At 36.6% G+C, this 13,346-nt stretch overlaps 1 protein-coding gene across 2 annotated transcripts in view; it reads left to right on the forward strand.

Annotated features, from left to right (window-relative positions):
* The window catches only part of LOC120635772, a 28,763-nt gene extending 17,081 nt beyond the window's left edge, over positions 1-11,682 (forward strand). For both annotated transcript variants that reach the window (XM_039906926.1, XM_039906925.1), the window contains exons 2-4: positions 220-360; positions 9,526-9,696; positions 11,601-11,682. In XM_039906926.1, coding sequence (XP_039762860.1) covers positions 220-360; positions 9,526-9,696; positions 11,601-11,674 — 386 coding nt within the window. In that variant the 3' untranslated portion in view covers positions 11,675-11,682. The remainder of the gene's footprint in view (positions 1-219; positions 361-9,525; positions 9,697-11,600) is intronic.
* The last annotated feature ends 1,664 nt before the right edge of the window (positions 11,683-13,346 follow it).

Genomic DNA, 13,346 nt, shown 5'->3' on the forward strand with positions numbered 1-13,346 from the left:
TATCTTGGTACCCATAACACAAGCTACGCTTACTTTGGGGCTGGATGGCGATGTGTGTATTGTCGTGGTATACGAGTATATTATATTTAGTTTTTTTTTTATGGCATGACCCGCGAAGTGTTGCTCTGTTGCCATCAGTTGAGCCAACAGCTTGGTCCGTAAATTATTATAAAAAAAAATTGGATTTGACAATCCATAGACTAAGTACTCTGTCCGCAGCACGAGCATGCAACCGGCAGGCGGAGTGTCTGGGAGTCAACAGCGCGTCCTGCGTGCGCACGCACTACGACCCCGTCACCAGGTGCCTGTGTGGGGACAACTCGCCCCCGCTGAACGGACGCTGCGAGCCCGTCACTAAGTGTAAGTCTACCCTTATTTTCATTAACAGTAACAGTCGACTAACTGGAAACGGACATAAATTAGTGATATCTGCATATCGTCTGAGAAAAGTACAGAAATCTTTTGTGGGGATGGGTATATGTCTGATGTGATATATCTACCTTCACCTAAGTTTAAACAATATATTAAAACACATTTAAAAAATGGTGGTTACTACACGATTGATGAATTCCTAAACGCAAGGCTGCTTGGAAGCAGGCCACTCCATCTCTAACAAAACAGAAAATTTCTAAAGATTGTTAAACTTTAAAATTATGTTGGAAAAGAGCAATCTGCTGAGTTCCTTGCCGGCTCTTCTCAGTGGAATCTGCCTTCCGAACCGGTAGTAGAGTCACTACAAACAGACTTGACGTTTCATAAGTGCTTATTAATTAGGCCTACTTGAAATAAATGAATTTTGATTTTTTTTTTAATTACTTAATGCCTCAAGTTGGTGGACGTATGGTGTCACTTTGAACGAAGTATTCCTTGCATACAATGCGAAGTGTTGCTTTGTTCGCCAATTGTGATCAGCACGGCTAGGCTAGACAGTGGATAAAAATGTATGTCTGTACTAGCTGTTGCCCGCGACTTCGTCTGCGTTTGATTTTGTTTTTTGATGTGGCAATCAATTAAGTTGTAGTTCTAAAAAAAAATTGTAGTATTTTAAAGTATTCAGTATCGCTCAGCCTTAAATGAGAGGTTTGCTGCTATCCACTGAGGAGTTCTGTCCTCTATCTCCAACCACATTCATCAGACTTAAACATAATCAACTAAAATTAAACACATATTATAACCTCTATAGTAACAAATTAATTATTTAAATCGGTTATAATTTGCCGGTGTAAAATCGTCAAACCCTTTCATCCCCTCTCCCAAAGGAACCGAGCTTAATGTCGGGGTAAAAAGTATCCTATATTAGTTCTAACACTTCCAAGAATATGTGTACAAAGTTTCATGAGGATCTGTTAAGTAGTTTTTGCGTGAGAGTGTAACAAACAAACTTACATTCACATTTATAATATTAGTAGGGATAGGGATATTAGTGTACACTCGTAAGAAGTGAAAATTCTTTATGACATCATTTTATTATTACAATTATTTGATGTTTATTAGACAGTTAACAGTCGTATTAATTAATAATTGCTAGATTTAATAAAATTATTTACGTTCAATGATATTTACAATCAAAAACTGAGGTTAAGTTTAAATAAAACAAAATATCACAATCACACTCACGTGTTGAATGTATTAGGAATAAATATGGCGCGTAACAGAAAAACGTTACATTGCTATAAAATTTCTCCCATACGTCGGTAAAGAAGTTATCCTCTGACAAGGGAAAAAATAAATTGTCTTCCTGCCAAAGCATGGCAACAGGGATTTGGAGTTTACCCCCGTTGGCTGCTGGCCCAGTGGATTGGAGACACTTTTCTCCCCAGGGGAGGGATAAATATGTATCTTTTCCCACAGCTGTATTATGGGGGAGTTGCCCCGAGCGGAAGTAATATACGTGTAATAAACGGACCGCGATAGCCCAATCGTGAGGATTACGGCTTCACTTTCGGGGAGCCGGGTTAGAATCCGAACACGCATATTGAATAGAAGCAGGCGTTACTTTGATATATTATATATGATATATTATATTTGATGTATGATATTTTATAAAAATAAAGCTTAATTTGCTGTAGGAGACGTTGACTTTAAACTTTTAAAGACAATTATTCATTGTAAAGTAAACATCTAATGAGGATGCTACGGTTTCGGAGCAAAAAGTGCTTAGAGGGTAAATTGCCGGAGATCTGTATGGTGTGGAGTATATAGATTGAAGAAATTATATATTACACCATGTCTTTATCCAGATTGTATGCGATCACCGAAATCGCCGGCGATTTAGTAACTAATGTGAAAATACTTGCTTACATACTTGCGATATCGTTTGCGTCGGATTGCCAGGACGGATCGCCCTGTGTATGGACCTTTTAATGTTACTGGCTTGGGGGTAGATTGATCGAGATTGTAAAATTTGATTACAGGGTAGGGTTGACCTTTTTAGTTATACAGCAAGCTTATGCTGTAAGAATTTTTTGATATTAAGGGTCGGTATTATAATTAGAGCGGTTTTAGCCCATTGGTTTGAGCATCGGCCTTTATTCTATATATTTACTAGCTGTTGCCCGCGACTTCGTCTGCGTTTGTTTTTGTTTTTCTGAGACACATGTAATAAATTTAGGTGTAGTTGTACTGAAATTTTTAAGTTGTGTATTCTTATAAAAAAAAAATTCTATTCGCATAAACAATATCTGAAAGAACTGTCTGACCAGTCTCAGCTCCTATCACTTATGAAAAATAGTAATCGTAATAGGGCGAATCGAAATCGCATTGTTAGTTGATTTATATGCTAAAGGTTAACGAAGAACATTTCTAAGATTTTTTGTATAGTCCTTGTGTAAAATCGTCAAACTTTTTCATCACCTCTCCCGAAGGAGTTGAGCTTAATTTCGGGATAAAAAGTATCCTATATTACTTCTATTACCTCCTAGAATATATTTCCAAAGTTTCATGATGATCGGTTCAGTAGTTTTTGCGTGAAAGCGTAACAAACAAACTTACATTCGAATTTAATATATTAATATATTTATTAATCCCCGACGTAAGACCAGATGTGTCATTAGTTTGACGTGTCTCTGTGTGTATGTATATTTGTCTGTGGAATCGTATTTCCTGAATCGATGAAATGATTTTGACTTTGTTTATTTTTGATTCATTTCAAAGTCGGGAGTGTCCTTAGCTTAATTGATTAATTGATGAAAATCGGTCAAGAATTCCGCCGCCACGAAATGGCGGATTTCCTATTTTTTTACAACTTCCTTAATATGGGTATCAACTGAAAGGACGTGACTAGTAGAATAATATACACTCACAGAATTAAGAACATACAGAAACCGTTGAACACAACTAATATTGGAGTGTCAAAAACCACTCCTCTTTAGTAGTGTTTCTCGAAAAGGCGTGTACTTTATTCCATTTACCAGTTGATAGTAATTATTTGACCTCAAATGTTTCAAATGTTTACCATAAACTAAAGGACGACTTCCTATCGCAATACTGTGGTACTGTTTAAACTTGTTTTTTTTTCCTTTGCTCTTTTTTTGTATTAGTTTAGCTACTTTTGTTCTATAGTATATATTGTCAACATTTTTAATATTATTTTATATATAATTTAAGTATTTGTTTTTTTAATTTATTCTAAATGTATATTTTTATTTGCGGTGCTAGATTCATCAAGTTTATGTCACAGCCTGATGGATCTTACAGCTTATACTCTCATGTCTCTCTTAATCGTTTTTTCTCCTTCTAACTGACAATATAGTTTTTTATTCGCAAGTTGTGGCAGTCTTTAAGTGAGTCTACAATATTACATTTATATGTTTTTTTCATTTTTTGTTTAGCTGTAACGGAGTTGTTGTTGTAACCTGTTGATTGTCCATTAAATAAATAAATAAAATGGGAAAAGTTGGCGAGCTCTGCAATTGCTATGTTGGTGCAATTTGCTTGATCGTATAGCGTTAACGATTCCATGCAGATATTGCCGTGATAACAATTCTAAAATAGAACTTGTCCTGGAAATCAAGCTCCGATTACGCGCCACAGCACGGCCAGCATGGGCAGGACAAAATTATATATCAATTTATCTTCTCCCACAGCTTTATCAACTCTCAGAGCACTGGCGCACAAGTGGAAATAATATCCTAATAATATATGTGTAAAATAATAATAATAATAATAAATATACTACGACAATACACACATCGCCATCTAGCCCCAAAGTAAGTGTATTAATAAACGGGGATAAACCATGTTCCAGTAATTTTGGCAGGTGGGCACCGTTATTATATACCTTGTCAATGGATATAATCGGGGGATATAATTTGTATCTCACGCCCGTACTAGCCCAGCTGAATTCAAAAATGGAAAGAGACAGGAACAAAATGGGAGAAGTTTGTGAGCAAAATTCCGTGGGTGTGAAGTGAAGCGTGCGCAGGACGATTTTACTGTTTTTGGACACTTGCATTGCATGCAATAATGGCTGTATGATGGTTCTGTTTTTTCTCAATTCTTTGGATACAGTACGACGAATTTCAAATCCAAGATGGCGAGTACCACAGAGTGGCAAATAACATTTTGTAAAACTCGCTGGCGCAGAGGCGAACGCTGTGAATTTAAGTAGGAGGTCCTGGGTTCGATTCCCGGCAGAAGCAATTTGGGAATTTACAATTTCTGAATTTTCTTTGGTCTGGCTAGTTACCACCCTACCGTCAAAGACGTGCCGCTAAGCGATTTAGTGTTCCGGTGCTATGTCGCGTAGAAACCTGTTAGGGGTACGAGTACCATACTCCCTAACAGGTTAGCCCGCTTCCATCTTAGACTGCATCATCACTTATCACCAGGTGAGATTGCAGTCAAGGGCTAACTTGTAGTGGAATAAAAAAAGAAAAAGACAACATTATATTGGATAGAAGTAGGCGTTACTTGCGAAAATCCATGATATATTATGAAAATTAAGCATAATTTGCTGTACTCCGCGAAACGCAGGAGAACCTGTATGGTGTAATTTATAATGTCTTCAATCCTTATACTCCACACCAAACAGATCTTCGGCAACGCGCGTTTCGCTCTGAAACCGGAGCATCCTCGGGAATGTTGACTTTACAATGGATAATTATTCATTGTACAGATTCTCCTGCTTTACGGGGAGTAAAACAAACTTAATATTCATAGTAAAACGGCTTTGATATACTCTTAATGAGTATACTCAAGCCTTAATCTCATCATTCGTTTGCGGTAGAGATACGAATCGATTGTTCTGTAGAGCGGTAAAAGCATATATAAGCATAATGTCCAATCCCACCATAGACCCAGCTTCTCACCTTGTACCAAGCTCAAGTTCGATCGTGCATGGAGTACAGTTCCCATTTATGGGATGGCTCTGCCAAGTATCAGCTTGATGCCTTGGATTCGGTGGATCGCCGTGCTATAAGGCTCATCGGTGACCTAGCCAATAAAAAACTTAAGAGTTTGGAACATCGTCGCAAGGTTGCCTCCCTTTCGGTATTCTTTAGGATATATTTCGGAGAGTGTGCTCAAGAACTATTTGATCTAGGTAAAAAGGCGAGGGGGGCCTCGCCTTTTTACCATAAAACTGTAAGGCACCGTAAGGATCTGCATCCCTACGTGGTCGATATACCGCGGACGCGTACGAAGCGCTTCGCATCTTCGTTTCTGATCGGCACCGCTAGGATCTGGAATGCTCTTCCAGCTTCCATTTTCCCCAGTTCTTACAATATGAGTACCTTCAAATCAAGAGTGAATAGGCATCTTCTAGGCAAGCGCGCTCCACCTTAGGCTGCATCATCGCTTACCATCAGGTGTGATTGCAGTCAAGCGCTTGTCTATAAACATATAAAAAAACAAAAAAAAAGACAGCGCCGCCGAGTTAACCCGGTTTTCCGCATAGTCTGTGAAGCTTACTGCTTAACTGACATTTGCCCACGACCTTTTTGCGCACGTTCTTGTCTTACGTCTTCCACTCTTCATCGCCAGTTGTCATTCTCATCAAAAACGGTTCGTTTTCATTCATCATTATTGATATTATATGTTAGTATTTATTTCATTGAACTAGGTAATTAAATTAAGTCTGGGAAGTATACAACGGGTTCCCCGGACGTCCAATAAAGCCAACAAGAGGGATGAACGTGGTGGTTTTTACTTCGGGTAAACGAGTCCCACTTAACCTCAAGGACAGAGGTAGCCATAAAGCTTTTCCACCACGACAAAAAAAAAAAAAGGTAATTAAATTAAAAACACGCACTGAGCAAAACGACGGAAACAATGTTTATTTTTTGACAGGGGCAGATCACAAGTGCACAATATTCATAATAGATGACGTTCAGTGTTGCAATTAATCATTTCAACAATTATCATCATATCATCCAATGCAGTTGGCACCGGTTGGCACCGGTTTCCTCCCGTAATGAGACACATTGCGATGACTTAACAATTATTCAATGCAACTTTTTGTCATGTACTAAAACACAATCAAGGACAAGCCAAGGACAAACACGGGATAGTTCTGTTTGCCGATGATACATCACTGACTTTTAAAATAAATCGACGTGAACTAGCTTTTGACGACGTAAACAACTCTCTCGCTCAAGTGGTACAGTGGTTTGAAGCTAATAATTTGGTTCTTAACGGAAAAAAAACCAAGTGTATAAAATTCACTTTACCTAATGTTAAACACGTGAAAACCACTGTACTACTTAATAATGAGGAACTGAAACTGGAGGATACGACAGTTTTTCTAGGAATAACGTTAGATTCTAAACCTCATGTAAATAATTTATCGCACAGGCTTAGTTCTGCTGCCTATGCGGTAAAAAAGATACGCCATATGGCCGACGTAGAAACTGCTAGACTGGTATATTTTAGTTACTTTCACAGCATTATGTCATATGGAATTTTGCTTTGGGGTAATGCTGCTGATATTAGCACTATTTTCGTGCTGCAGAAGAGGGCTGTTCGTTCTATCTACAAAATGGGTCCGAGAGATTCATTGAGAGATAAATTTAAAGATTTTAAAATAATGACAGTGTATAGTCAGTACATATTTCAAAATTTAATGTACGTTCATAAAAACATTTCTAAATTTAAGAAAAAATGTGACTGCAATAATTTAAACATTAGAAGTAAGAATAAACTTACAGTGCAATATACTAGGCATGCATAAAATTCATAATTCGTTTAAAGGAAATTGCATACAATTCTACAATAAACTACCAATTGACATCTTTGAGATGTCTCTTAAAAAGTTCAAAGTTTGTATTAAACGTAAGCTTATAGAAAAGTCCTATTATAGTATAAAGGACTACGTAAACGATAAAAAAGCTTGGGTTTAAATTATTGCTCTAACCAGGTTGCTCTTCTAATAATTTAAAATGACATTGTGAGATGGTGATAACAAAAAAAAAAAAAAACCCGGCTAAGTTCGTTGTGGGCTTCTTCTTAGACCAGGACGCCTTTGGAACCCTCGTAGCTTTAGTTTTAAGTTTACGAATGTGGTTATCGCCATCATCTCACTACCGTGTAATTCTTATGTACGCATCAAAAGTGCCACCTATGGGCCTACTTGAATAAAGATATTTTTGACTTTGACTTTGACTTTGACAATCATTGTGCTAGCAAACTTGCGGCTCTACCAGTGGCGTGCATTCAGTTTCTTACCAGGGTATGCATACACCAGGAAAATTGCATAAAACGACACAAATTCTCCTCCTATTCGAGTTACATACACACCAATATAATTTGTGAGGCACGCATTTGTTTGTATAAATATTATAATAACTACTTTACATTTTAAAAACTGTATGTACCTACATTCTTGTGAATAAATTATTATTATTATTATTATTATATTATTATATATCAATGTTAGGGTAGGCACTGCTTTTGTGCATGTATGGAGTGCACGCCACTGGGCTCTACAATAATATAATTGGTTGGAAATATTGCTCAATATTTACCCCTTCGCTACCCATTGCCATGTTGATTATCGTTTATAGCATCTCACACGAAAGCTGTTATAGGTTTAATTATTCCTAATTACGAATGAAGGCCACGGTAACACGGCATGGGCACAAAACCTTACGTTTTACTCAAACGGCTTCTAAGTGGGTTATTTAATCTAACTCATTAGGTACTCCTCATTGGTCCAGCAGTTTTTTTTTTGGCAAAACAGTCATTACATTAAATAAATAAATATACTAGGAAAATACACACATCGCCATCTAGCCCCAAAGTAAGCGTAGCTTGTGTTATGGATACTAAGATAGCTGATGAAAATTTTTATGAATTATTTACATAAATACTTTTAATATGCAAATAAACACTCACTGAAGAACATTCATTAAAGTAACTTAATAAATATATTAGGTTAGGGAAAAAGTTTCTTCGCATTTTTTAAGAAAATTCAAAATATGTTTTTAATATAGTTTATTTACATTTAACTAGAGTTTGTAGGTACCATTTTGTTCGATAACTTTTTGCCATCTTGTAGCTAGGGACATAATCCTATTGCTATAGTAATTTTGGGGCTTGTGAACAAAAAACCGTGACAAGTAGTTTTGGCAGTCCTCTCGTGAGGTTAACCTGACACTGCCTAAAGAATTCTGAAGAGACCGAAACAGGTGGAAATTTGAAGGTGCAAAGTCAAGACTATACGGCGGATGCATTAACACCTCCCAGCCACACTCACTTAATTTTTGCTGAGTGGCTAAAGATGTGTGAGGTCTAGCGTTATCATGATGAGAAACCACACCCTTTCTGTTGTCTGCTGTTGATTAATTCCGGCCGCTTTCTCTCAATTTCGTGCTTTAATCGCATCAGTTGTTCGCAGTAGAGTTCAGAATCGAGTTCTTAGGTTCCTTTCAGTTAGCTCGTGAGGTACCCAAATATCCAGCTTTTTGTGCACCCAGTTTTTTTCAAATTCGCCAAAACTGCTTTGTGGTCAATTCCCAGTGCTTCAGCTTCGATATGCCAATCTTGCTACACTTTTTCAAAAAAGGGCATCCATTTTATCCATAAACATCGCAAATTTTTTTACCTTTTTTTGTGGTAAAATTTAAAAATGTATCGAATTTCTTCATTCGGTACACTCATCTTCACGGTACGAGAAACAAATAAAAATCACACATTTTCCTAATTTGAATTTGGAATTAACTTCTTTAAGATTTAAATTTTTAATGATACCAGATACAAATAGCCAAAGAGATTTTATTACAAGTTCATACATACTTTAATGCGAAAAGACTTTTTCCCCAAACTATTATCATAAATGCGAAAGTGTGTTTGTTTGCTTTTCCTTACTTCACACCCTAACCAAGCAACCAATCGACTTGATTTTTGGCAGTGTTAGTTGAAAGCACGTAGAATAACAAACGTTCCCGAAGGGACTTCTAAAAAATCATCCCAAACGTAGACCGGCAGCAGCAAGTAAAAATTTTTAAAAAAGTATAGATCGTTCCCCAACGTACATAATAACCCCCTAATAATTATTTTCAGTAGCTTACATAATAACCCCCTTTCCAGCTCTGTACCACGCGTGCGCGAACAGCGACGAGTGCAACGACGGCCTCGTCTGCCTCACGCCCAACATCACCGGCACCGCCCCCCTGCATCTCCGAGTTCACTCACCCACAGACAAGATATGCCTCTGCGACACAGAGAACGGGTATCGAGAGAAAGAACATACGTGCAATGGTAAGAGAATACGTATATATACAGTCCACTTAGTTTCATTTATATGCACATCAAAGCGGCCGAGAGGAAACCAACAGAAATCATAATAACAACACACTAGATATGTGAAACGTGTGCCCGTTTTCACTAACAAGTAACAACGAACAATACAATGCCTAGAAAAATAATGCCAAATTAAAATTCAAAATTCATTTATTTCAAGTAGGCATAATATAAGCACTTTTGAAACGTCAGATTCTACCGAAAAGAAACCGACGAGAAACTCGGCAATTGCTCTTTTTCAACATCAACAATTTACATTTTAACTTTCATTTTTCTATCTTGGAGCCGAATGCTTCCAAGCAACCTTGTCATTAAGAAATTCATCAATTTTATAGTAACCTCGCAATAAAAAATGTTTTTTAACATATTATTTAAACTTATGCATGGGAAAGTCCAAAATCACCTTAGGGGTCATATTATAAAAGCGTATACTCAATCCCACAAATGACTTCTGTGTCTTTAGCAGACGATATGCAGATGTCACTGACTTATGACCATTTCTTGTAAGTCGACTGTTTATATCCACTTATTGTGTATATAGACTAATATGTTGTCTTACAAATACTATATTATTAAGGAGATTCCAATGCATATATTAACCGTTCAAATATCTATCTCATAAGAGTTGTCTCATGTTAATCATTAGGCGTTCGGTTTAACCGATGCCTAGAGTTAGTGAAAACGAGAATTAATCGCCGCCTTCGCCTCATAAGAAGGCTCAGAGTCACTCAGTGGGCGATGGAGCTAGAGTTACCGACATAGCTCAGAGAGTTGCGAAGCTGATGTGGTACATAGCTTGGAGAACCGATGGACGTTGGGATCTTTGCTGGTTTGGCGACCCCGCTCCGATAAACGATGCTTCTGTCTGCTGCCAATTAGGTCGACAGACGACATGAGTGAAATATTTGTATGTATAGGCCTAAGGCGTTGTAACACCAGAGATACGATACTTTGGAATTATTCCGAAATTTGCCAACGTCTTTAAAAATCGCACAAGCTAGGTTTTTGCGGCAATTATAGCGACGTGCGGATCGGTCGCCTTCCGCTTAAACATTCTTTGATTTATATGTCTACTATCAGTCCATGCGATGAGTAAAATATGAGGCGACCCATTAAATATGCAGACTTTTTGGGAATCTGGTGCATATCTTGATGCTCATTATAATAAAAATACAATAAGTCATGTTGATATGTAGGTACGTTCACAAGGAAAATGTTACCACCAAACGTGTTTTAATAATTTTACACTTGTAAATTCGAAAAAATAGTGACGACATGACAAGTGAGTTGCTGGGAGCTGCTGGAAACAAGCGACTACCTCTGAAGACCACTGTCCAGCAGTAGACGTCAAACGTATGCGTGAGAGAAAAGGAAGCCAGACCGACTAACGTCGTAATACGTTACGTAACGAAGCGGTTTATCCTCCCAAATGAAGTTGACACCGAAGAGATGTTAGCTCCCTTTGTGTGTTTTATCGACTCTATAATGGAGAGTGTTCTAAAGAGTTATTTGCGTTGATACCTCCTTCCCTGTTCTCTGACCTCACGCCGTAGAAATAAATTCCACTTTCATCATCTGGATGCCTGGTATTCTTCTACTGTTCGAAATACCAGATCATTTCTACCGCGCACTTGCAAATTATGGAACAATCTCCCATCTGATGTGTTCCCTCAAAAATACAATCTAGGGTTATTCAAGGGGCGGAAAAACAAATTCCTTAAAAGCCGGCAACGCATCGGTGGCTCTTCTGGTGCTGCAGATGTTTCATTAGGTGACCCACTTTAAAAAAAACACTTCAAGAAAACATTAACTCATCATTTTTGGAAGTCAGAGCATTAAAATGGTTTTATTGTGCATTCCAGATGCTGAAATCATCAAAGTTTCTCTACTCGCCATAGCCTTCGTGACCTGCATAAGGAAAATCCTCGTACACTAAATAAGAAATTAATAAAAAAAATGTAGCGCACTTTTCAGTTATTTTCTAATAGTATTCTAGTCGGAAATATCTGTGGATTATTAAAAAAAAAAATTATGTTTTTATTCTGCTGTACTCTACACAATTCTCTAAACTTAACTAAATAAAGAAATTAAATGATCTAATTTTGGATATGTTTTGTTTAGTTTAAACATTATTCTATAGTGTGCGTGTAGTTTGAACAATGTACTTAGTTTACGCAATGACTAAAGTTCAACTATCTTAGTACGAAGTGATACTAAAATGGCGGCTTTAGCCAGTGCTTGCAATCGTTGCAAATTGTTTTTTTTTTCATAAAACGGTTTATACAAAAAATATCTTAAATTCTTCTGAATAACTAAATACACTTTCCCCAAGAAAATTTACCCAGTAATGACACTTTATTTTCACTCGGGGAAGTGGACACTAAAAATAAAAATATAATAGATATAAAAGGCGACACATTTTTTACTTAACAATTTTTTATTGTAAAATCAGCATCTCCCGATTTCGGAGCGAAGCTAGGGGTACATTGCCGAAGATCTGTTTGGTGTGGAGTATAAAGATTGAAAATATAAATTACACCATACAAATTCCAGCGCCTCTCGCTGAGTATAGCAAATTAAACTTAATTTTCGTAATATATCAAGTAATTCCGCAAAGTAACGTCTGCTCCTATTCAATATCTTAAAAGTTTTTATAATCTTATTGAAAATATATAGCTAAAGAACTTCATCTCATTCCGTTTTTTGCATTTTATTTTCTTTACTCGACCGTATTTTTTTTTTTTTTTTATATTTTATCTTTAAAGGAGCAATTCTTGTCTATATATAACTGGAATCTCGGAATCGGCTCCAACAATTTTCTTGAAATTTAGTATACAGGGGGTTACGGGGGCGATAAATCGATCTAGCTAGGATTCATGTTTAGAAAATGTCATTTTATTTGTGTTTTCCGGTAATAACCGATTTGGTGCAACGAAGTTGCACGGGTCAGCTAGTTTTAATTATAGTCCAAAGATATTTCCGAACGAAATTAGTATTATAAAAAAAAAAAAAAGTATTTTGTAAGTACTACCAAAGTATTAAATGTAATTGTTTATTATAATAGAGTTTATAGAACGTTAGTCCACTTTTAAGAAATTTAGTATATAGTCTTTTGCTAACTATATAATAATTTTCACTTGAAATCTAGATATTGTTTAGTGTTACGAATTCACACAATATTACCTATCATATTTAAAATACTTAAAGAGTTTTGATTCATAGAGTTTTGATTGATTGTTAACTTTCAGAAAGCAATAGAGCTTATTTCTGCCGTTAAGACGCATTGTTGCAATGCTGTGTTCCAGAGAACTTAAAATGGTATTTTATTGGTCACAGCCAGTACGGTATTTTATCCGGACAGTTTAAAAATCTCCCTGGTTTTTGTGTTTTCCAACCAAGAAGCGAAAACAGAAAAGAAAAAAAAAAACATGAATATCCCTCGTTTAGTTGACTTTCAAAGTTAGATAAAAACCTTATAAGTTAACGAACTTGACTAAAAGCTTAAAAATCCCTGCTCAATTTTATTATAATACGAACACAAAAATAACTTATCTAATCTTTCGTTATATTTCTAGTCATTTCTCAAACTTGCGCACTTCATGACTAAG

This window comes from Pararge aegeria, chromosome 27 (genome assembly GCF_905163445.1).
Source record: "Pararge aegeria chromosome 27, ilParAegt1.1, whole genome shotgun sequence".
Lineage (NCBI taxonomy): Eukaryota > Metazoa > Arthropoda > Insecta > Lepidoptera > Nymphalidae > Pararge > Pararge aegeria.